Below are 22310 nucleotides of genomic sequence, written 5' to 3' on the forward strand. Positions count from 1 at the left end.
TGCTCTTGATGTGTGTATGCCTCCTCTTTATGTTCTTGCTCCAGCGTTCTAATATGTATTTAGGTGCTACGTTATCCACTCACTCAAAGCGTAGAATGCTTAGGAAATGGCGGCACAATATGCCCCTAGACTCAAACAGCAAGCAATGGCATTTTACATCTCGTGATACTGCGTCATAGGTAATGACAAACTTATTGAATGTGGAGTTGGAAACCTGCTCTATGACTTCATATGATGTGAGACCTAGGGTGGAATGCATTGATCTTGTGATACAATTCACTTTACCTCTAAATTGAGCTTGAACTTCCCTGAAATTCTCATGGGTATATACACACTGAAACTGTGCCTCTATTGCTGATTTTGTTGTACACGATATCACAATGTGAAAATCTGCAGCATCGAATTCTCTCTCTGCTTGTTCTTTGCTTGCGAGGAAATTGTCGTATTGCTTCACAAATTGTCTCAAGGAGCTATTCTGTGTGATAAACTTATTGAAAAACGAATGCATGCTCTCACTTCTTTGTGTACTTCTCATCCCAGCCCAAAAGTAGTGATCCAAGTAAATCGGAATCCATATATGCCGATCCTCGTACAGCTCTGTAAATCGAACCGAATTTATAAGTTGTGGTGAATCGAAAACCGTGCATGCTTTTGGGTAAAAATTATTCAAATTGAAATCTCAATTACCTGAAAGCCACTTGTTGCCTCCGAGAGCATACTTTGTGAGGAAATCGTTTCAGTTTCTGTCAAAATCGTCTTTCGTGTACGAGTTCCAAACAACATGGCTCATCTCTTGTTCAATATCAATGTGTCCCTTGTAGCCATTTAGTTTGCTTGGGATCTTCTTCATGATGTGCCAAATACACTAGCGGCGAATTGTTGTTGGCATGCATAGCTCAATTGCCCTTTGAATCGATGCACATTGATTGGTAAGAATACCTTTTGGTGCCTTTCCTCCCATGCAACGTAGCCAACACTCAAATAGCCATTTGAAAGATTGAATGTCCTCATTTTTCAGCAACGCACATCCAAGAAGTGTCGATTTCCCGTGGTGATTCACACCAACAAAAGAACCTAAAATTAAATTGTACCTGCATAAATAACAAGCACACTATGGTGAACCGAAATATGTACAGCCACTGAACATCAAAAGTATCTTTGAGGGAAACGAATACCTATTTGTGTCATATGTTGTATCAAATGAAACCACATCTCTGAAATAATCGAATGCAGCTCTACTTCTTGCATTAGCCTAGAATGCATGTTTAATGCAGTGATCGCCTTCAAGGTTGAGCTCAAAGAAGAAATTTTGGTTCTTTTCTTTCATTCTTACTAGGTACTTCCCAAATTCTTTGGCATTGTCTTTTTCTAAAATATTCCGTACTTCCCTTGTGATGTGATTCCTTACATATTTTTCTATAAAACCTACTTCACGGTAGCTGTCAGCTGCTGCCACAAATGATTGGTAGGTTTTGCTCGGTCTGATTCCAGCTTCCTCGTGGGTTTCAATGGTGCGACGCACGAACATGCTAAGCTCCCTGTGTTGTTTGAGCATCTCAGCCTGGTCTGGACAACAAGGATGTGAGTGATTCAAAACAACTTTGGAAAATGTCCAAAGACCAACATCCTTCATTATGTGTACGTAAATTTTGGCCGGACAATTTAACCCAGCTGAAGGGTTTATCTTCAAAGTTGGAGATATCTTTGATTTCCACCTCCTCTCTCTAGAGCATACAATTAGTTGATTCTTAATCTTGTCTCCATCCCGAGTCGTGTTCCTTATTTTGGTGGAAAAACTAGCAAGTTTGGAATAATGTTTGTAGAACTTTTTAGCTTCTTTTAGGGTCTTGAAAATCATTCCCACCTTCAGGACAAATTATACAGTGAACCAAAATCTTAATTATGGTGAAATAATTATATAGTGCTTAGGGAAGAAAACAAAACATATTGGTCTAATTTTTGTTACACTGCTTTCTACGTACCGAACTGAAAATATGAAAGTGATGAACAAACTCTTTAGTACTTACCGAACCAAAAACTTTCTCAAATTTACTCAGAGTTACTCATAGTTAATGACACTCACAATTACTCGCAGTTACATATTATCAATTGATTTGAATTTAATTCAGATGTAGTCACCTCAGTCGATTCAATTCACTTCAAATAAAATTAGCAATTTCATTCCATTAAATTCGATTCAGAATTCAATAATCCAAACCTTATCAAATTGATGCGTTTCAGAAGAATAATCCAAATCGCAGTCATTGAATTGATTTGAAGTTGATTCATTCATTGTTTCAACTCAAAAGTGCAGATCGAAGAAGAAGATGAACGACTAAGCTAATTGCGTTGAATCAATCCAGATCCATAATGCATAGAAGAAAAATGCGAAAGAGGAGAACAACAAATTTAATTAGGTTGAAGAATAAAAAGGAGAACAGGAAGAAGAAGAAGAAGAAGAAGAAGAAGAAGAAGAAGAAGAAGAAGAAGAAGAAGAAGAAGAAGAAGAAGAAGAAGAAGAAGAAGAACGCGAAAGAGGTTTACGTTGTATGAGAAGGTTTGCGTTGAGAAACATTGAAAAAGCAAAATAAGGATTCGTTATATATATTATAAGTGGCGCGTGTAAAACAAACAGGGGTGTGGGGCGTGGAGTGAAAGTTACATTGATACCATCCATGTAATTTTTACATGAATGTAGAGCTTTTCCCATATATAATATAGAGTAAATGATAAATAGGTCACTAACCATTTTTTCCACGAACATTTTTGTCTCTGACCATTGAAAAATATTTTTAAGTCTCTGACGTCTTTAAAAGTTGGACGGATCAGTCCCTCTATCTAAATGCCTCCGTCAGACCCAACAAAAAAGTCTGACGTGGCTCCCGTAAGGCTTGTCACGCATACGCATGGATCACGCGTATGCGTCACCTGGTAGACTTCCCTCTCACACACGCGTATGCGTCGCCATGAATTCAGCAAATCCTCATTTCTTCGTGAATTCTCCACTTTGTATGCTTTTTTTCCATTTCTTTCAAGCCATTCTTACCTTTAAATCACTCAAACAAACATATCACGACATCAAATGGGAGAAAAGTAAATTAAATTTAGCAATTTAATAGCCTAGAAAGCATGTTTTCAATCATTAAGCACACTTAGGAGAAATTCACAAAACCATGCTATTTTAGTGAATAAATGTGAAAAAAGTTGATAAAATCCACCAAATTCAATACAATATAAATCATAAAATTGTGGTTCATCAACTTTCCCACACTTAAACATTAGCATGTTCTCATGCTAAACTCTTGTGGTTCATCAACTAATATGCAAAATGCGTCTACCTATTTGGTTAAAAATGAATCAATCTCCAAGAACATATATGAACAAGTAGGGCTAATATAGTATGATGATTTATGAATTCCACTAATTCAAATCTCAAAATGAGGTATAAATATATTTGCAAGAAGAAAGCTTGTGAAAGGAAGGAACAAGGGATTGAACATCGAACCCTCACCGGAAGTGTTTGCACTCTAATCTCTCTAGTGTTTGAGAGTCAATTCTCTCAATTCTCTACTAATCTTGCTTTCTAAGGCTTGCTCTTCTTCTACCAATCAACATATATTCAATGCATGGATATATCAAGAGGTCTTTTCAAGGGTTGTAATGGGGTTAGGGTTAAATTGAATTTACTTTTCTCTCATTCGATGCCTTGATATGTTTGCTTGAGTGATTTAAAATTTTAAAGGCAAGAACGGCTTGAAAGAAATAATGGAAAAAAAGCATGCAAAGTAGAGAATTCATAAAGAAATGAGAATTTGCTGAATTCATGGCAACGCGTACGCGTGTGTTACGCGTGAGAGGGAAGTCTGCTAGGCGACACGTACGTGTGACCCACGCGTACGAGTGATAAGCATTATGGGAGCCATGTCAGACTTTTCCGTTGGGTCTGACGGAGGCATTTGGATGGAGGGACTGATCCGTCCAATTTTTAAAGACGTCAGGGACTTAAAAGTATTTTTCGATGGTTAAAGACAAAAATGTTTGTGGAAAAAAGGTCAGGAACCTATTTATCCTTTACTCTATAATATAAAGTAATTCATGATAAAACTTTAGTTATTGGTAAATCCTTTTTCTCCATTATACATATCAAAACTAAAACCAATTTTTAAGGTTAACTTTTTGATTGATGATGCAACTCTAATTTGAAATTTTATTTTATTATTTATTTATTTGTTTTTTTTTGCAATTTCGTCTACTTAAATCTCTCTCTCTCACACACATATATATTGTAAAGTATCAAAATATAAAGATGATCTTAGAGAGATGGAAAGAATTAAGAGAACTATAAAAGATTGTATGTGAGTGAATGTAAATATTATTGATTACTAAATCAGTATGAGCAAGTATACAAAAAGTGTTATGGTAAAGTATCATTTTTATCCCCAACATTTGTGGTAAGTCCCAAAGTTGTCTTTAACGTTTTAATCATTCAATTTAAATCTCTAACGTTTCAAAATTGACTCAATGTTGTCCTGCTGTTAGGAATCGGTTAACAAAATTGACGACGGGACAAAATTGAGACAATTTTGAAACATTAGGGACTTAAATAGGATTAAAACGTTGAGGACAAAAATAATACATAGAAATAAATTTTAGTTTTATCCTTCAATAATATCAATTTTTTACTGTACATAGTATTCAATTATTTTTTAGTCACATCTAAGTAAATTACACTTATTCAAAATCGTCTCAATTTTGTCCCGCCGTCAATTCTATTAACGGATCCTTAACAGCAGGACAATATTGAGCCAATTTTGAAATGTTAGGGACTTAAATAGAATAATTGAAATATTAGGAATAACTTTAGGACTTACCCCAAACGTTGGAGACAAATGTTAGGAATAACTTCAGTTATTTTTGTTAGTTATTTAACTACCTTTTCTCATATATTTCTCTTTAAATTTACGGTCTTTTTAAAAGAGACATTAAATTTGTCTCTGAAACGATAAAAAATAACAACTACAGTGATTTTGTTAGAATATTAGCAAGTTGATCACAAACAGGAATATAAACTACATGTAGTTTTTTTTGCTGTAACTGTTCTCTTACTAGATGAAGATCCAAATCAAAGTGTTTGATTTTATTGTGAAGGATAAAATTAGCTGCAAGGAAGACAACACTAATGTTATTACAATAGATTGTAGAAGTCCGTGTACATGGTATCCTTAGTTAAGTTAAAAGATTTTGTAACCATATAATGTTAGTCACAGATGCAATACTCCTTGTTAAATTTAAAGAATTTATAATACTTATTGGATGATATCCAAACATTATTATGTTGGGTTAAAAATCTAATTATGTGTTTGATTTGTTTGTTTATTATGCAGGAGATTATTGAAATCAAAACAGACCCAATAACAAAATAACATTAACCTAAAAAAGTCGAGGCCCATGATAAAAGAAACCAAAGTGGCCTATAAGCATTCACTCATTCATGACCCATGTAAATAGTTGCTATCAAAGGAAAGAAACTCCACTCTTCTCTAAACCAAAAACAAAGCAACTGAACTCATTCTCTCTCTTCTCTTTTCTCTTACATTTATGAAGAAGTCATAAAAGAAAGAAAGAAAAAGAAAGTCTAACTAGAGTTTAAATTAAAGAAGAAAAAGTGAATTACCAAATTCAAGCAAGTCAAAATCTAGGGTTCAAAAGTTAAGATCAAATCAAGAGGTAAATTAGAAAATATTTTTTATCTTGGTGTTTCATTGGTAACTTGTTGAGAATGTTCTCCTCCCACAAGCACCAAACTGGAAATTTGAAGAAAGCGGAGGCTTTGAAGCTCTGTTACGTATCAAGGGTCAAGAATAAAACTTAGAGTTAAAGCATTGATGAATGGTTCAGATCCTTGAAGAAGATTAAAAAAGGATGAAAGAGAAGCAGCAAGGTTTGTTTGCATGTTAGCTATAATCACTGCTGCTATCTTTTGTGCTACTGTTGCTATGATATTTGGGGAAGAAGAAAGTTAACTGTTCAAGCCAAGTTCCAAACTTTGGAAGCTTTACTCTTCTATTAAAGGAGTAAACAATCAGAGATTGATTCAAAGAGTGAGCACACAGTTTAGGTTCTCGTAGCTTACAATCTATTTTATTTTTCTCTTTCAGAGTTTTGCATTAAATTTTTTGTTCTTCAGTGTTCATCTTTTCTTTATTTTTTTACAATGAAAAAAGACATTAAGTGAGGAATCAGTAAAAGTCATTAAGAGAAAAGGTAAAGAGAGATATAAGAAAAAGTTAGAAAATTATGTCAAAGCTCTTTTGTATGTTTTTTTCGTTTTGTACACATGATCTTGAGGGGATTCCCATACTAAGTTGGGTGAGCACTTAGTGGTTAAAAATCTAGGGAGTGAAACCTAGTCAAATCTAGCTTGGGTAGAAGTTGGGTTTGTCCCAAATAGGATTGGGTTGAATTCTAGAAAAATTGGTATTTGTAATCTTTGTGAAAGATAGTGAAAATTTCTCGATAGTTGTGAGAGATACTAGATGTAGGTCACATTGCACATGGTGGCTGATCCAGGATACATGGCTGTGTAATTTTCTCTTTTCTACTCTTCTTCTATTTCACTTTGTTAAGAGACAAAATAAAATGTCTTCTGTATTGCTTATTTCTGAAAAGTCATAGCTATCCAAAAGTAACTAGTTGCTCTATTTTTGAACGCTTCATGAAGAGACAAAATAAAGTTGTCTCCTGAATTTCATCTTAACAAATGCATCAACAACTAACAATTCCAGTCAGAAGCAAAAAGCAAAAAAGATTCAAAAAGAAAGCCATAGATTCAACTCCCCTTCTCTAGACCATTCATAAACCTTCACTCCTAAATTATGCTTCAGCGCTTAATTTGCTAATAGACCGTTGCTTTTTACTTGACTAGACAACAATGTTAGAGCCCAAGAAGACACACGAACCAAATGTAGAGAACCTGTCATCAATATTGCTATCCAAATTAGAGTTTTCAAAGGCAAAGATTTTCAAGTTTATACAAGGTTTAAACACAATTATATGATCAAAAATACTATCAAGATATCGAAGAATTCTTTTAACTCCTTGCCAATGAGGTAATCGAGGTTGATGCATGAACTGTGACACTTTGTTCACAGCAAATGCAATTTCTGATTTAATGAGGGTGACATATTGTATTGCATCTACCACTGACCTGTATAGAGTTGGTTCATCAAAAAATTCACCATCATTGATAAAGAGCTTAGCAATAATGATCATAGGTAGGGACATAGGATTAAAAAAATTCATGCCGACCTTCTTTAATAAATCTTAATATATTTAAATTGAGTAAGAATGTATGAGTCAGAATCTAATTTAGTTGCGATGATTCCAATAAAGAAATTAAATCTACCTAACTCTTTCAAAGAAAAAATTGAGTATAGTTGATGCAAAAGCGATTAAAATATGTTACTAAGATGTCATTAACATAAACAAGAATGTAAATAATTGAAGAAGTTGTAAAGCATGTAAAAAAAGAGAAATTTGACTTGGTTGTTGTAAAACCAAATTTAGAGAAAGTAGTAGAAAGAGTCATAAACTAAAAACATAGAGCTTCTTTTAATTTTTAGATAGACTTGTTGATTCTACAAACCTGATTTAAATCTCCTTTAATAAACAAGGTGGCTGCTACATATACATAGTTTCATTAAAGACACCATTTAAAAATGCATTATTAAAATTATATTAAAAAATTTTTATTGTTTTAAAAGGTCAATTTTGAGCATAACTCGAATTGTGGCTGATTTTATTACAAGGCTAAAGATATTATCAAAATTTATACCTTTAATTTGATGAAAATTTTTGACAACAAGTCTGGCTTTATATTTTAAAATTAAACTATTAGAATATTTTTTGATAGTAAATACCCATTTACATCCAATTACATTATTATTGGATGGAGGGTTGACAAAAGTGTAAGGTACCAGAATACAAGGTTGCTCTTAGAGAAATTGAGAGAATTAAGAGAGCTAGAGAAGATTGTATATGAGTGAATGAAAGTATTATTGTTTACTTAATTAGTATGAGTAAGTGTACAAGGGATGCTATGTAACTGCTTTATCTCTTATACCTATATTGATATATAATATGATGTCATTTTCAATTTTTCAAATTTTTTTATATAATTTTTTATTGAGTCAAATTATATCTAATTTAAAAATAAATTTAATTAAAATTTTATCCAAATTTAAAATTTAGATTTAAAACCTATTGTAGAATAGTCCATTATTCTTAATTGACATTTACAATTCTCAATTATCATATTGTTATTCAAATATATTATGTGTATATAAAAAATTAGTCATCATATATTTGTATATAATTATATGTGTTGATTTACACATTTTCAATTTGTATTTCATATTTCAACATATATTATATAGTTACTGATTATATTGGTGTTTATTTTTTGTATGCATGTGGTCTTAATACTAGCAAAGAATACAAGAATATTTCATTTAATCTTGTTGACCAATGCTTTAATTCAATCATTATAATCATAGAGTCTAAATTCATCTAAATTTGACAATTTTTTATTGACTAATAATTAATTTGACAATTCAAGTATTACCTAATATCCATTTAACTAGCATGTGTCCTAAGATATTAGGCATTCGAAATCAAAGTACAAAAAATACTTTGTCAATTACCATGATATAGTTATACATGTCTAAGAAAATTCTAATATTTTATTAGTTTTTCATGAGAATATAATACGTTAAATTACTCTATTAGTCCCTATAATTTCTCAAATTTATAATTAAATCTCTACATTTTAAAAATTTTTAATTGAGTTGTTACACCAGTTTTAAATATGTAATTAGATCTTTTTATAGGAAACATAACAAAAATGTTTTTCATATATCTCACACCACTGGAAAATATGCCTCGACATATTTCGTTAAGTTAAATATTTTTCGACAATAAAGATGTGAGTATAAATTTAAAACTGGTGAAAGATATTAAGGTAATTATGTAATTAAAGAGTGAGATAGAAGAAAAAGTTTGAATCAAGAAGTATTAACAGAATCAGGTAGCTTATGCTTGTACTTATTGTGTGCATACTTTCTATAAATAGGTTATGCAGTTAGAGTGAATCAATTGTATTATCTTTTTGTTATTCTTTATAGTTGATTAGTTAGAATGAGATCTCAATATTAATTACTTGTAGAGCTAGGTTATGTGTACAACTCTCAAGTATTGATTCTATTTTCTTTCAGTTATTCACATTATTCATTGTATTTCTTCATCATTAAGCTATAGATATAGATTTTCTATATAGTATCACGAGATTTTGGTTCTTCAAATCATGGATGATGATTCTAAAAATTCAAATCTTGAAAATTCAGCAAACTCAAATTTTGAAAATTGTGGTAGAAATCAGAATGCAGCTGTCACTCCCAACAACTTTTCTTTTCCATCATAAATTTTCAATTTGTGTCCCTTCAATCTTATCAGTATAAATTTGATGAGAAAAATCACAAAATATGACAACAACATGCCATTGCAGCCATTAGAGGTCAAGATTTAAAAGATCAACTACATCGTTAAGAATCAACTTAATACATGCAATGATTACAAAATGATTACAATTTGAAATAATGATTTTTGGCTTCTATGGATGCAGACTTCAAAAATAAACTTGTTGAAATTTCTTTCGACTATGAAATGTGGCATAAAATTCAGAATACTTTGTTGAATCCAACAAATATCGTATAAAGCAACTCAATGCACAGATCAAGATTATCAAAAAACATGGATTAATAACCTCTAATTATATTGCCAAAGTAAAAAACATTGCAAAATCCTTAGCAATTTTAGGATCACCTCTTATACTTGAAGAACATGTAGATGCTCTTTTGGAAAGTTTGATTGAAGAATATCAAACTCTTATCTACACTGTTAACTCTAAACGTGAATTATCCAGTCTTTGTGAAGTGAAAACTCAAATTCATATTTTTTATAATATGCTTGATAAGTTTTGAAAATCTGATTCTTTCATTATGCAAGTCAATTTAACACAAAGTTTCTTTTCTTCAATGCATAATCGTAGGAGATGATTTACTATAAGAGATTATGGTGGAAGATTTAATTGTGGAGCTAAATCTTTCTTCACATCTAATCAACTCTAATACCAATTTTGTGGGCGTTTTGGCCATATTGTATGGCACTGCTTCAATCGCATCAATCAAAATATTTTATCTCCATCCCAAAATTATCAAAATGTACCATTATCTCAAGTCAACAATTTTGGGTTTTCTTTTACATATTCATAAAACACCAGTATCACCACCAACACCACTATCACTAATACCAATTTTTCATAATCCTAAGCATTTATGGCTGTACCATCCTCAGTGGCTGATCCAGGTTGATATCTAGATATTTGAACTTCTTATAATGTAACTCCAGACTCCTCAACATTCTTATCAACTTTAAAGTATTCAAGACCTAATTAAGTTTACATAGAGAATGGTACAAATTTAAAAATTTTAAGAATTGAAAGTTTTTTGTTATATTCACATGATTCACATAGATATTTTTCTTTATGTGATTTAATTCATGATCTTGAAATAACAAATAACTTTATTATTGTAGCAAAATTTGCTAAATACAGTCAAATATATTTTTAATTTTATGTACATATTTATCTTGTTAAATGTGAATTTACCAATAAAGTGTTACTATAGAATTATAGACATAGAGCATTTACAAGTGTTATAATGTAGCAACTCTAATTTTATCTTTATTTTTCTCAAAACTTGTATTTTACATCTTTAAATTTTTTAGAGATGCGAGACAAAAAATTTGGCCATACATCAATAAAAATTGCACTCACCCTCTTGTCTCAATGTAACATTTCAATTCAGAATAATAAAACTGATCTGAATCAAATTTATGTGATAAATGTATGAGGGCTAAGATACACAAACTATTATTTCTTAATTCTAACACTACATACACTGCTCTTTTGCAATTGGTTCTTTCTGATGCTTGGGGTTCATCCCTTTCTATTTCTCATAAATACTTTTAGATATTATGTAAACTTTCTTGATATCTATTCTAGATACACTTTTTTATTTTTGTTACAAACTAAGTCACAAATTTTCACAACTTTTAAACATTTCAAGTTATACATGGAGAATTTGATAAGCCACAAAATCAAAGAATTCCAATATGATAATAGAAAAGAATACATATCCAAATAATTCATTGATTTTCTTGCACAAGAAGGTATTTTATAGAGTTATATTTGTCCATATACTCCTGAACAAAATGACATTGTAGAGAGAAAACCTAGGCATGTCATCATAGTTGTCAAAATTGAACCGATAATCGAACCAATTAGGCTACTAGTTTACTAGTTTAATTGGTGGTCACTGGTCGAACCGATTAACTCGGTTCCATATAAATAAAGAATAAAAAATAATAAAAAGCTTAAATTTAAATTTTAAAATATATATCTTTACTAATATTTTAAGAACAATCAATTCTCAACAAATTATAATCAACAAGTTATAATTCGGTTATTAATTATTATTAAATAATTATATAAAATTTTAGAATTTTTCATAATAAATACTTTAATTTCATTTTGATATTAAATCAACTATTTTAATTTGCATGTTTATAATTAAAATTAAAATAAATTAAATAGAAGTAAACTATTTGATGAAATATTTCTATATGTATTATGATTGCATATATGATAATAAGAAGCACAACAACTTGATGGTTGTTCATGCATGTTGTATTCCAAAAGAAAAGGGTTTGAATCTTATTCAATTCATTTTGAAAAAAAGTTCCAAAATCATAAGCATTGCAGCACGGTGAACTTTCAGAATGGTGGGGCACTAAAAGAACATGCATTACAAAAGCGTTGGATCATAGTGGACTTGTAGAATACTAGAACACTGTAGAGCATTGGAGCACAGTAGACTTGCAGAGTAGTGGAGCACTGAAGGAACACGCAGTACATAAGCATTGATTATGGTGGACTTACAGAATACTAGAGCCTCGTGGAGTAATGAAGGAATATGTGGTACACAAGTATTAGATCACGGTGGACTTGCAAAACACTAGAGCACTATAGGTTCACCTACATCTGCGACCCGAGCAGTTCGCTCGGTCTAGTTTTTACTGGGTTTGATTGATTTGTGCCAGTTCTTTACCTGAAATGGTCCTAGCCTTTGACTGGATCGATTTAGGATCTGGTTCATCAATTTTTTAGTCGAATCAGCCATTCTAGTCCAGTTTTAACAACTATGCATCTCCTAGAGATGAGCTTACCTGCGTTATCTACTATTGCAATGCCTTTAACCTTTTGAGATGTGGTAGTCTTAACTGCGGCACATCTCATTAATCGCATACCAACTCCTAATTTAAATAACAAATCACCATATGAGTTGTTATTCAACATCAAACCTGATTATCATAATTTTAGAATTTTTGCTAGCACTTACTATCCATTTCTTAGACCTTATAATAAATCTAAACTTGATCTTAAATCTCATAAATGTATTTTTATTAGATATTCTAACAATTCCAAAAGTTTTAAATTCTTGTCCGCCTATAGTAGAATATATATAACTAGGCATGCTATGTTTGATAAAAATTCTTATCCTTACAAAGAATTGTTTGTGCACTCTAATTTATTTAACACAAAAGAGACTCAAAATACTACTCTTGGATGGTATAAGTTCTTCCTTGCAACCTATATCTGCTACTTTACCTTAACAAGATAACATGCATTTGCAATCTAATAACACTAAGTCACTAACACTCATTATTCACTGTTTGTTGATCATGATTCTATTACTACTACTCACCCTAGTTTTGTCCCAGAAGATAAATCTTCTAATAATTTAGTGCCAATTTCTGGCATTGAAATTTGCTTACCCCCTATTGATCAATCCACTTTTGATCAACCTCTACTAGAACCTCTATATTGATACTAAATTCCCTCCTAAAATTAATAATCTATCATATGCAAACAAAGTCCAAAATTGGACATCTTAATCCAAAAGCCTTACAACTATTCCTCCACAAGAAGTGCAACCACCCAAAAATTCTATTGCTGTATTGGCCATTTCTCACTACAAGGAGGCCATACTTGAAGAATTTAATGCTTTAAACAAAAATAAGACATGGAGTCTTGTCGCTAAATTTTCAAATGCTAAGATAATTGGCTGCAAATTAATTTACACCATCAAGACTCCCTGATGTACAAATTTAAAAATATAAAGCTAGATTAGTAGTACAAGGCTTTCACCAATCTGAAGATTTTTCTTTGAACAAGTTTTCTCTCCTGTTATATGACCAACAACTATTAGAATTATCCTTAATATAGCTTTATCTCATGATTGAGTTATTAGACAGCTAGATTTTAACAGTACTTTTTTAAATGGAGACTTACATGAAACTATTTACATGTATCAAATAATTGGCTTTTCTAGAGATGCTAAAACTCATCATGTTTGAAAACTGAATAAATCTGTTTGTGGACTAAAACAAGCTCCTAGGTAATAGTTTTTAAAATTAAGTGGAATCTTGCATTTTTTTATCCTAGTAGTACTAAGTTAGATACTTCACTCTTTGTTAAAAATAGACCAACTTATGTTTTATATATTTTATGTTGTGTAGATGATATTATTTTGACTAGTAATGATCCAAATTAATGTTATGATATAGAAATTGAATACGGTATTCACATTAAAAAATCTTGGCAATTTGTCTTATTTTCTTGGAACTGAAGTTCATATAATAGAGTCAGGACAATTATATCTTTCTAAAAAAATACATACCAAATTTGCTTTCAAAATTAGGGATGAATGAAGCCAGTCCCATGTCCACTCCAATGATATTCTCTTTGCAACTTCTATTTATTGGCTCTAAAAGGTTTGATGATCCAAAATTGTTTACATGAGTAGTTAGTACTCTTTAGTCTATGACTATTACTCATCCAAATTTAAGATTTACAGTTTGAAAGTTGAGTCAATTTATGCATAATTCCTTGTTGGCTCACTAGAATATTGAGGAATCTCCAAGGCACTAAAGATCCTAGTTTGATCGGGCATAAGTGCACAGATAGCAGACTTTATGGCTTCTCAGATTCTGATGGGTTGTAGATTTAGAAGATTGCAGGTCAATTTTTGGATATTGTGTTTAGTTGGACACTAACTTGATCTCATGGTCTTGTAGGAAGAAAACAACCATTTTCAAGTCATCCATAGAGGCAGAGTTTCGTAGCTTGGTAACTTGTGAAGCAGAAATAATTTGGGTGAAGAATTTCTTACATAAGTTGAAGATTAATTTGATAAACTCCCACCATCTTCTGTGACGATATGAGAATTGTCCTTCTCATGGCAAATCCTGCAAAATTCCAGATTTTTTTTGGGAAACTAGATAATAATTTATTTATGATTTATTATATTTATTTAATATTATATTTCAGAGATTTTTTATACATAAATTAGGCAATTTCTTATTTATAATTTAAAGCTTTAGTAATTGAAAAGTAATGAGAATTTTATATGCTTTAATTTGAATATTAAGCTTTTTAACCTTAATTTATAAATAAAGAAAAATTATTTTAATTATCTCTAATTTTTATTGAATTAGTAATTATTTGAAAATAAATTTACAAGTTGATAAAAAATGGTATTTAAGATAATTATTTTGTATTTAAATTGATTTTAAATTGTTACTCTCTCATTTTATTTTATTAAAATTACTACACTATCTTAATACCAAAATTTCCAAAAACTAACTCTAATTTACCACCACAACAGTCGCTACTCACCCCCAATACCCTCACCCAACAAAATGAAGAAAGAAAAGAGAAGGGGGACAACAAGAGAGCTGAGGGAAGAAAGGGAGAAGAAAAAGAAAGAGAGGAAGGGAGGGATGTCCCACCATCACTGTCGCCGCGTTGGAGCTCGCGATCGAGCTGCCGCCATGCGTCGCCATCGTCATCAAGAAGAGGGAGAGAAAGAGCCACCACCACCGCTACCCTTTACTGCCGTTGAGAAGCGTCACTGGTGCGCGAAATTGAACTCCGCACAACTGAACTGGCAAGTGCACCGAGTCGTCCAAGTAATACCTCAGGTGAGTGAGGGTCGAATTCCATGGAGATTGTCGGATTGAGCAAGCAATGCCTATCTTGTAAATCTTAGTAAGACGATTAGAAAAGATGGTTATTTGTTTGAAGGTATAAACAAAATAGTAAAGAATGAAATACCAGATTAGTGTAAAAGCAATGACAGATATTCAGTTAAGGCTTTGGAGATGCATATTCTTGCCGAATTAACTTTTCTTACTGTCTACTTCAATAACGAATGATTCATTCAATGGTAGCTGTAATTGACTAACTCATATAGCATCCTCATCAAGTTAGTCTCTTCTAAACCATAGCAGTCCACCATATTTGAGCAACTTATGTAGCATCCTCATCAAGTTAACTCATGGCTTCCCACTATAGCCGAAGGTGAAGCACTAAGCAATCCACTCCCCTTCGCGATCCTACTCAAAATGCCATAGACAAGGTCAAATCTTCCAGATCAGGGAACGCTGCTTCTCAGACTCTAGCCTTAACGCCACAGAGACCTTAGTAACCCACGGTCAACGAGACTTTCACATATCCAAAGGCACCCATGCACGCTCTTGGAATCTGCAGTGCACTCTCTAGCTGTGGTTCAATGCTATCCAGGTCAGGACTCACACGGAACCCATGTAGAATAAGGATGATTGTCACGGTTCATCCTTAATTCATGAGATGGAGACTAAAAATGTACAAGAGAATAGAATCAAACGTGTATTGAAATAGAAACAGTAATATTATTAATCCATGAGAATCAGCAGAGCTCCTAACCCTAACTTAGGAGGTTTAGTAGCTCATGCTTTACAGAAAATAATGGCAAAATGTACGAATGGACAAAGATCCCTAACAGTGGTGATTTTCATTATATATAGACTAACCTAATAGCTAAGAAGTACAAAAAATATGATTGACTAGACTAGGGGTGCAAAAATCCATCCTTGGGCCCACTTTGGTTGAGTACTTGGGTTGAGCTTGGCGTCTAACTTGAGAAATGGGCATTGAACGCCCATTGAGGGTTGATTGGCACTGCCTTATGCTTTGGTGGGCGCTGAACGCCCTAAAAGGTGTGGTTCTTGGGCGTTCAACGCTGACTTCTCTCCTTGGGGAGTTGAATGCCAGCAAGGGGGTAACTCCTTTGCGTTCAACGCCCAATATGGGCAGGTTCCTTTAAGAAAAAGTATAGATCGTTATATAATGCTGAAAAGCTCTAAAAGTTATCTTTGCAACGCCATTGAGAGCACGTCATTTGGACCTCTGTAGCTCGAAAAATGCTCGTTTGAATGCATGGAGGTCAGAATCTGATAGCATCTACTACGATTTCCTTGTCTCTGAATTAGACTTTGCCAAAGCTCCTCAATTTTAGCCAGAAATTACCTGAAATCATCATAAAACACAACAACTCAAAGCAGAATCCAAAAATGTGAATTTTTCACTAAAACCTATGAAAATATAATGAAACTTAAACAAAACATAACTAAAGCAGTATGAAAATGATGCTAAAAAGCGTATAAAATATCCGCTCATTAGAATACCAAACTTAAACTGTTACTTGTCCCCAAGCAACCAAAAACAAATTAGGATCAGAAAGAAGAGAAGGATGCAATAAATCTCAGAGTTTTCAATGAAGCTCAGTTCCAATTGATGAGCGGGACTAGTAACCATTTACTTTTGAATAGTTTTGGCATCTCACTATTCTTTGAAGCTCAGAAGTGTTAGTGTCTTTATGTGAGTCTTATGGATTAAACTGATTTATATTGAATGGATGTGATTATTTATTTGATTTAATTTTTGATTACTTGAATTGGTATCCAGTTGTTGATGAAAATTGTTTTGGAAAGCTTATTTGAATGTTTATACTGAAAAGTGGTTTTATGTTGGAAATTAGATTTTCATATAATATTTATATTGAGAAAGGGGTTTTGTGTTGGAAATCTGACTTATATATTTATATTGAGTAATGATTTGATTTTAAAATTGTTGCAAAGAGTTTGAGAATTGTAGTTTGGATGGAAACCTTAAAAGGTGGTAAAATCTGGGTTTTAGAGGAGGTGCTATCGAAATTTTCATAAAAATTAGATACTTTGTTTGAAGTCTTATTTGGAAAACTTGGGTTAAAGAATTATTTTTATTTGATTTTTATTAATTATGGAAATGATTGTATTTTTAGGGTGTTTTTGATGAATTTTAAAGTAAGTGTTCCAAAATAAGTGATTATGTTTCAATTGAGATTTTGATTGGAAAGTAAGAATGCTTTGAATCTTTTTGGAAAGAGTTTTTTTTTTAATTTAAAGTGAAGTTAAAGTTAGTTTTGGAAAAATTGGTTAAACAAATAAGTTCGTTTGATTACTTTTAGTTAAAGAGTTATGTTTTGAAAAGTATTTAGTGAATTTAAAATATTTGATTTTGATTTGGCGCAATGAATTGATTTCTGAGTCTCTTGAGAATGTTTTAAACTTAGAAATGAAATTGAAATTGGTTATGGGAATTTGGTCAGATCTGAATTTCGTCCAAAAGGACCTTTTATTTTTTCAAATACGGAAGGACATAACCCAGTTATGGCCTCTCCTTTCAAAACCAAAAATGTAGATGAAGCAGTCGCCCCAAAAGATATCAAAAATCTTATTGAACAGGCAAATTACACCAATAGGTTTTTACAATGTATGGGTGACAACCTTTCATCTTCAGGAACTCTTTTGTCTTCAAAAAATATCCATGAAACTTCTATTTCCAAAACTATTGAAAAACCCCTTTTCAAACCTTTTAAAATGAGTAGCAAAGCAAAACAAAGTCTTAAAACCTATATTTTAAAACAACAATCTAGTGATTTAGAAGTCATGCAAAAGATCGATCAATTTCTAAATCGTCTTACTACTGTCCCTGAAACTCCTACAAACTCTGGTGAATCTACCTCTTGCATTCAAACTCGCTCATCCAAAGCCATTAATGCCCTTGGTCATGATTTCAATGAATCTTCCTCTGAGCAAAGTGATGATTCAGGCAAGTCATCCCTCAAAGTCAGCCCTATTATGACCAACACTCTAACCAAGTGGAAGGGTTTAACCAAACCCTCTGCATATGGTTATAATCGAGTATCAACACCGGATCTAGCTCTCGAAGAAAGAGAACTAGGTTTTGTCAGCTTCAATACCAATAATGTCTATGAATGGAACATAGATGGCAAAACCGAATATAATATCATGAGTATGCTTCAGCATATGACAATGGTAGGCACAGCCTACCAAGCTGCCCATGAAACTTCTGAAGAAGCAATAGCCAATATTATTGTTTCTGGGTTCAGTGGTCAACTCAAAGGATTGTGGGATAACTACCTTTCTGATAGCCAAAAACACTCAATCTTTTCTACCATAAAAGTCAATGATCAGAACGAACCCATCATTGAAGACGACGGGGAACCTATCTCTGATGTTGTCAACACCTTAATCTTTACCATAGCAAGCCACTTCATAAGCGATCCATCTCTTTGGAAAGATCAATCTGCTGAACTGCTTTCCAATCTCAGGTGCAAAACTTTGTCTGACTTTCGATGGTATAAGGATACCTTTCTTACTAGGGTCTATACCAGAGAAGACAATCAACAACCTTTCTGGAAAGAAAAATTCCTTGCTGGACTCCTCAAATCCCTAGGAGATAAAGTAAGGGACAAAATTTGTAACTTAACCCCAAACAGGATAATACCCTATGACAAGTTAAGTTATGGTCAACTCATTTCTTTTATCCAAAAGGTTGCTCTGAAGATTTGTCAAGATGATAAAATCCAAAGGCAACTTGCTCATGAGAAAACCCAAAATCATATCGATCTGGGAACTTTCTGTGAACAATTTGGTCTTTCTGCTTGTCATCCAAGGAAATCTAAAAGACCATCCAATCGAAAAGTTTTTAAACCTATTCCTGAAAAGAATTTCAGAAGATCCAAAAAAGGTTTTCAAAAACCTAAAAATGAAAAAGGTTTCTAAAAGAATTTCCAAAACCACCCACAAAAAAACCCCATTATTTGCTATACATGTAAGAAACTAGGACATATTAGCAAATACTGTCGGTTAAAAGAAATGATTAATAATCTAAACTTTGATCCTCTTATTGAAGAACAGATTAATAATCTTTTGATAGAAAATTCTGATGATGATTCTGACCCAGAATCTTCGGATGATATCAATAACATCCAAGTAGATGACATTGAATCATCCTCAGATTCAGATGTCAAGCAAATTAATATTTTATCCAAAGATCAAGATCTCTTATTTGATGCTATTGAGGCTATTGACAATCCAGAACAAAAGAAAGACTTTCTTTTGAAATTGAAAAGATCTTTGCAAAAGGAGAAAAAACCCAAAAATTTGGTCCTTAACAATAAATATGACGTCAAACTTATTTTCAAAAAATTAGAAAAACAAGTTATTCATCGCATAACCATCCAGGATCTCCAAACAGAGGTTAACAACCTTAAGAGAGAAATCCAGGAAATCAAAAGAAATCAAGACGATCATCAAATCATTCTTTCGTAGATAATGCAACAAGAAGAGTCTGATGATGAAGAACTTGATTCTCTTTTAAACCAAACTGAGTGTTCTAAGAAACAAGAACTTGATTCTCTCAGAGCTTCTCTCACTAACTTCTCTCTATGTTTGTAAAATTGAAGGGTGCCTCACAATGAGAATGAGGCCTCCTTTTATAATTGAAAGTTCTACTGTTTCTACAGTACAGGTTATGTTAACCGGTACTATTTCTACAATACAAGTTGATACAATTTTTGTTCTCACGGGTTTTGAGATTAGAATCTAATCTTCTCCTAGGTTTATTCCAAAGCAATCGTCTTCATTTTGATTGTAATCACTTGATGACTCTACTGATGAAGTAGGATCTTCTTTGTGTTTTTTATCTTCTTCGATCATCTACATGACTTGTTGAAGATGTTTTGCTAAGGTTTCTTTTGATTGGGCTCCTGCAAGGGCTGCTGCAATTTGGGCTTTTTGGTTGAGGAATATTAATTCTTCATGGTCAAATGGTTTGGTAAACTTAGGGTGTTCATTGAACCATTTTCGAACTTTGTCCGGGTGAGCCATGGTTGCATCGAACTGAGACCACCATTTGACATAGGCATTTCTTTGAAGCATAGGTGGTGCCTTTGGGTGTTCTTGTTTGCCATACCTGTACTGCCATGAGAATATCCCGGCCAGGAAAAATACAGAGAAAAATTGAAGATCTATAGGAACGCTTGTTTTCTGTTGGTCAAATTTTTTGGTGAAAATTTTGAACCCCTCATCGGCAGGTGGGGGCAATATTTCTGGTAGAGGTCTAAAGTAATCCCACCATTGGGAAAACCAGTTTGGGAAAAGATAAGTAGTATTTTTCTTGAAATAAATAAGCTAAGAATGCCTATTCTAATTGTTTTGTAACCAAAATTCTCTTGTCCAGGCATCCACATAATCTCAATAAGAATATCTTATTGGGTCAAAAAGTTGAGAAAATTTCTTAGTGTTGTTTGGATTTCTATCAAATTGGGTAAGGGTAAGTACTTTTAGGATTTGAATGGTCGAATGAGATATGTTGGCGGTATCTTTGGGGTCTTTGTAGTGTTTTATTGAGACTGAGTCTGAATCCACTAGTATGAACTCATAAAACTGTCTAGTTTTGTTTAAGGCTGCTGGTCTAAAATGGAATCCTGGTGGAAAGACTTTAGAGATAACTTTAAAAGGTGATTTTTTCCAAAATTCAGGTTCCATTAAGAGGACAGATGAGAACTTATTTTTCGAAATGTATGTGGAGTATTGTTTTGGTTGGGTGTTTAAGGGCTGGGTTTGTATTGACTGAGGTAGTTTTGCTTGGGCAATTGTTTTTCCTTTTGGGTCATTGCAAACGGTTTTTTAAGCTGCCATTTGTGAGATAAGTTTGGTAAGGTCTATTTCATCTTTATCTGAGCTGTCACATATATATGCCCAGGATTTTTTATGGAGTTTTGATAGGCCTGCATCTTGTAAGGCCAACAAGGTCTGGATTGGCAAGGCATAATCTGGCTTTATTTGTTTGGCTGTTTGACTACTTGGGGGTTGAGTAGATGACTTAACTATATTTTTTTGGCAAAAATTTGTTTTGATTCAAGATTTTTGACATCATTTTGTAACACTTTTTTAGCCGATTTTGAAGGTTGTGGTAGGCTTAGAGAAGGGGGGTTGAATCTATGCCTTCCTTTTTAAGTTGCTGTTATGACCCTTTTAAACAAAATTACAACTCTGATTCTGTTTGAACTCAGCAGCGGAAATTTATGAGACAATTTATTTTTTCCTCATGAATATCAGAAAACAGAACTCAGCAGAGAAGAGAAAAGCGAACACTAGCATGTATCCTGGTTCGGTTGCCTTGTGCTATGCAACCTACATCCAGTCTCCTCCACAATTATGGAAGAATTTCACTATAGTTAACAATATTACATACACCAATTTCACACTCAAGTTCTATCCTAAGTTGACATTGGCTATGCTAACTCCTAACTATTCACTCTTAGTGCTAACCCAACTAAGAAAGGGATACCAACCAGGTACAAGATACAAGACACTTAGCCAACCTAAAGAAATCAGAAAAATAACTCTAGGCTTTTCTCTCAAGTGTATCACTCAGCCTTTTTCACTCATGGCTTTTACTTGAGCTTTCTCACAATGCCTTTTCTCACAAGAAATTACAGAAAGATAAACTTGGAAAAGTACATTACAATCAGTAAAACATGAAGGAGATTGACTTCATCAGCAGCCTCTTTGCTATGTGCAAAACCAGATTTGCAAACCTCAGATACAGTTCTTCAGTGTTGGCCGAATGCTTCTTTGAAAGAGAGCATTATCCAAGTAGATGAACTTTACAGAACACAACTCACAAACTCTGGTTTTCTCTCCTTGCCTCTGAATGAACAGCAAGCTTCTTTTTATCTCCTTGCATGTTGCTTGGTTCTTCTTCCAAGGTCAACACCTTGAGCCTTGAGCTTCACCAACCCACATGTTCACTTTTCTTCTCTAATCCTCAGAGTAGAAACTTTTCCTCTGACTTCCTCATCTTGACCGAAAGCCACAAAGCAGTAACCATAGAAATCTTCTCATGGTCAACTTGATCTTAGCCATTGAAAAACTACTTGGTCCCCAAGTATCACTTGTGT

At 32.9% G+C, this 22310-nt stretch overlaps 1 protein-coding gene across 5 annotated transcripts; it reads left to right on the forward strand.

Annotated features, from left to right (window-relative positions):
- Window positions 1-13854: 13854 nt before the first annotated feature.
- On the forward strand, window positions 13855-16188 carry LOC130951262 (uncharacterized). 5 transcript variants are annotated; one of them, XM_057879910.1, is made up of 4 exons: window positions 13862-13950; window positions 14081-14173; window positions 14254-14332; window positions 14844-16188. In XM_057879910.1, the coding sequence occupies exons 1-4, from the start codon at window positions 13880-13882 to the stop codon at window positions 15078-15080; spliced, it is 480 nt and encodes a 159-aa protein (XP_057735893.1). In that variant the 5' UTR covers window positions 13862-13879; the 3' UTR covers window positions 15081-16188. The 5 variants fall into 5 exon arrangements, 2 of the variants coding, with proteins under 2 accessions (XP_057735893.1, XP_057735894.1); XM_057879911.1 differs by having other exon boundaries at window positions 14254-14305; XR_009073899.1 differs by lacking the exon at window positions 14081-14173 and having other exon boundaries at window positions 13855-13950.
- The last annotated feature ends 6122 nt before the right edge of the window (window positions 16189-22310 follow it).

Source organism: Arachis stenosperma, chromosome 9, assembly GCF_014773155.1.
Source record: "Arachis stenosperma cultivar V10309 chromosome 9, arast.V10309.gnm1.PFL2, whole genome shotgun sequence".
In the NCBI taxonomy this organism is placed as follows: Eukaryota; Viridiplantae; Streptophyta; class Magnoliopsida; order Fabales; family Fabaceae; genus Arachis; species Arachis stenosperma.

Coding starts and splice junctions, on each gene's coding strand:
- LOC130951262 (XM_057879910.1), top strand. CDS start 13,880: ATGAATGAAGCCAGTCCCATGTCCACTCCAATGATATTCTCTTTGCAA. Junction 14,174..14,253: donor GGCTTCTCAGATTCTGATGG/GTTGTAGATTTA, acceptor ATGGTCTTGTAG/GAAGAAAACAACCATTTTCA. Junction 14,333..14,843: donor GTGAAGCAGAAATAATTTGG/GTGAAGAATTTC, acceptor CCACCACAACAG/TCGCTACTCACCCCCAATAC.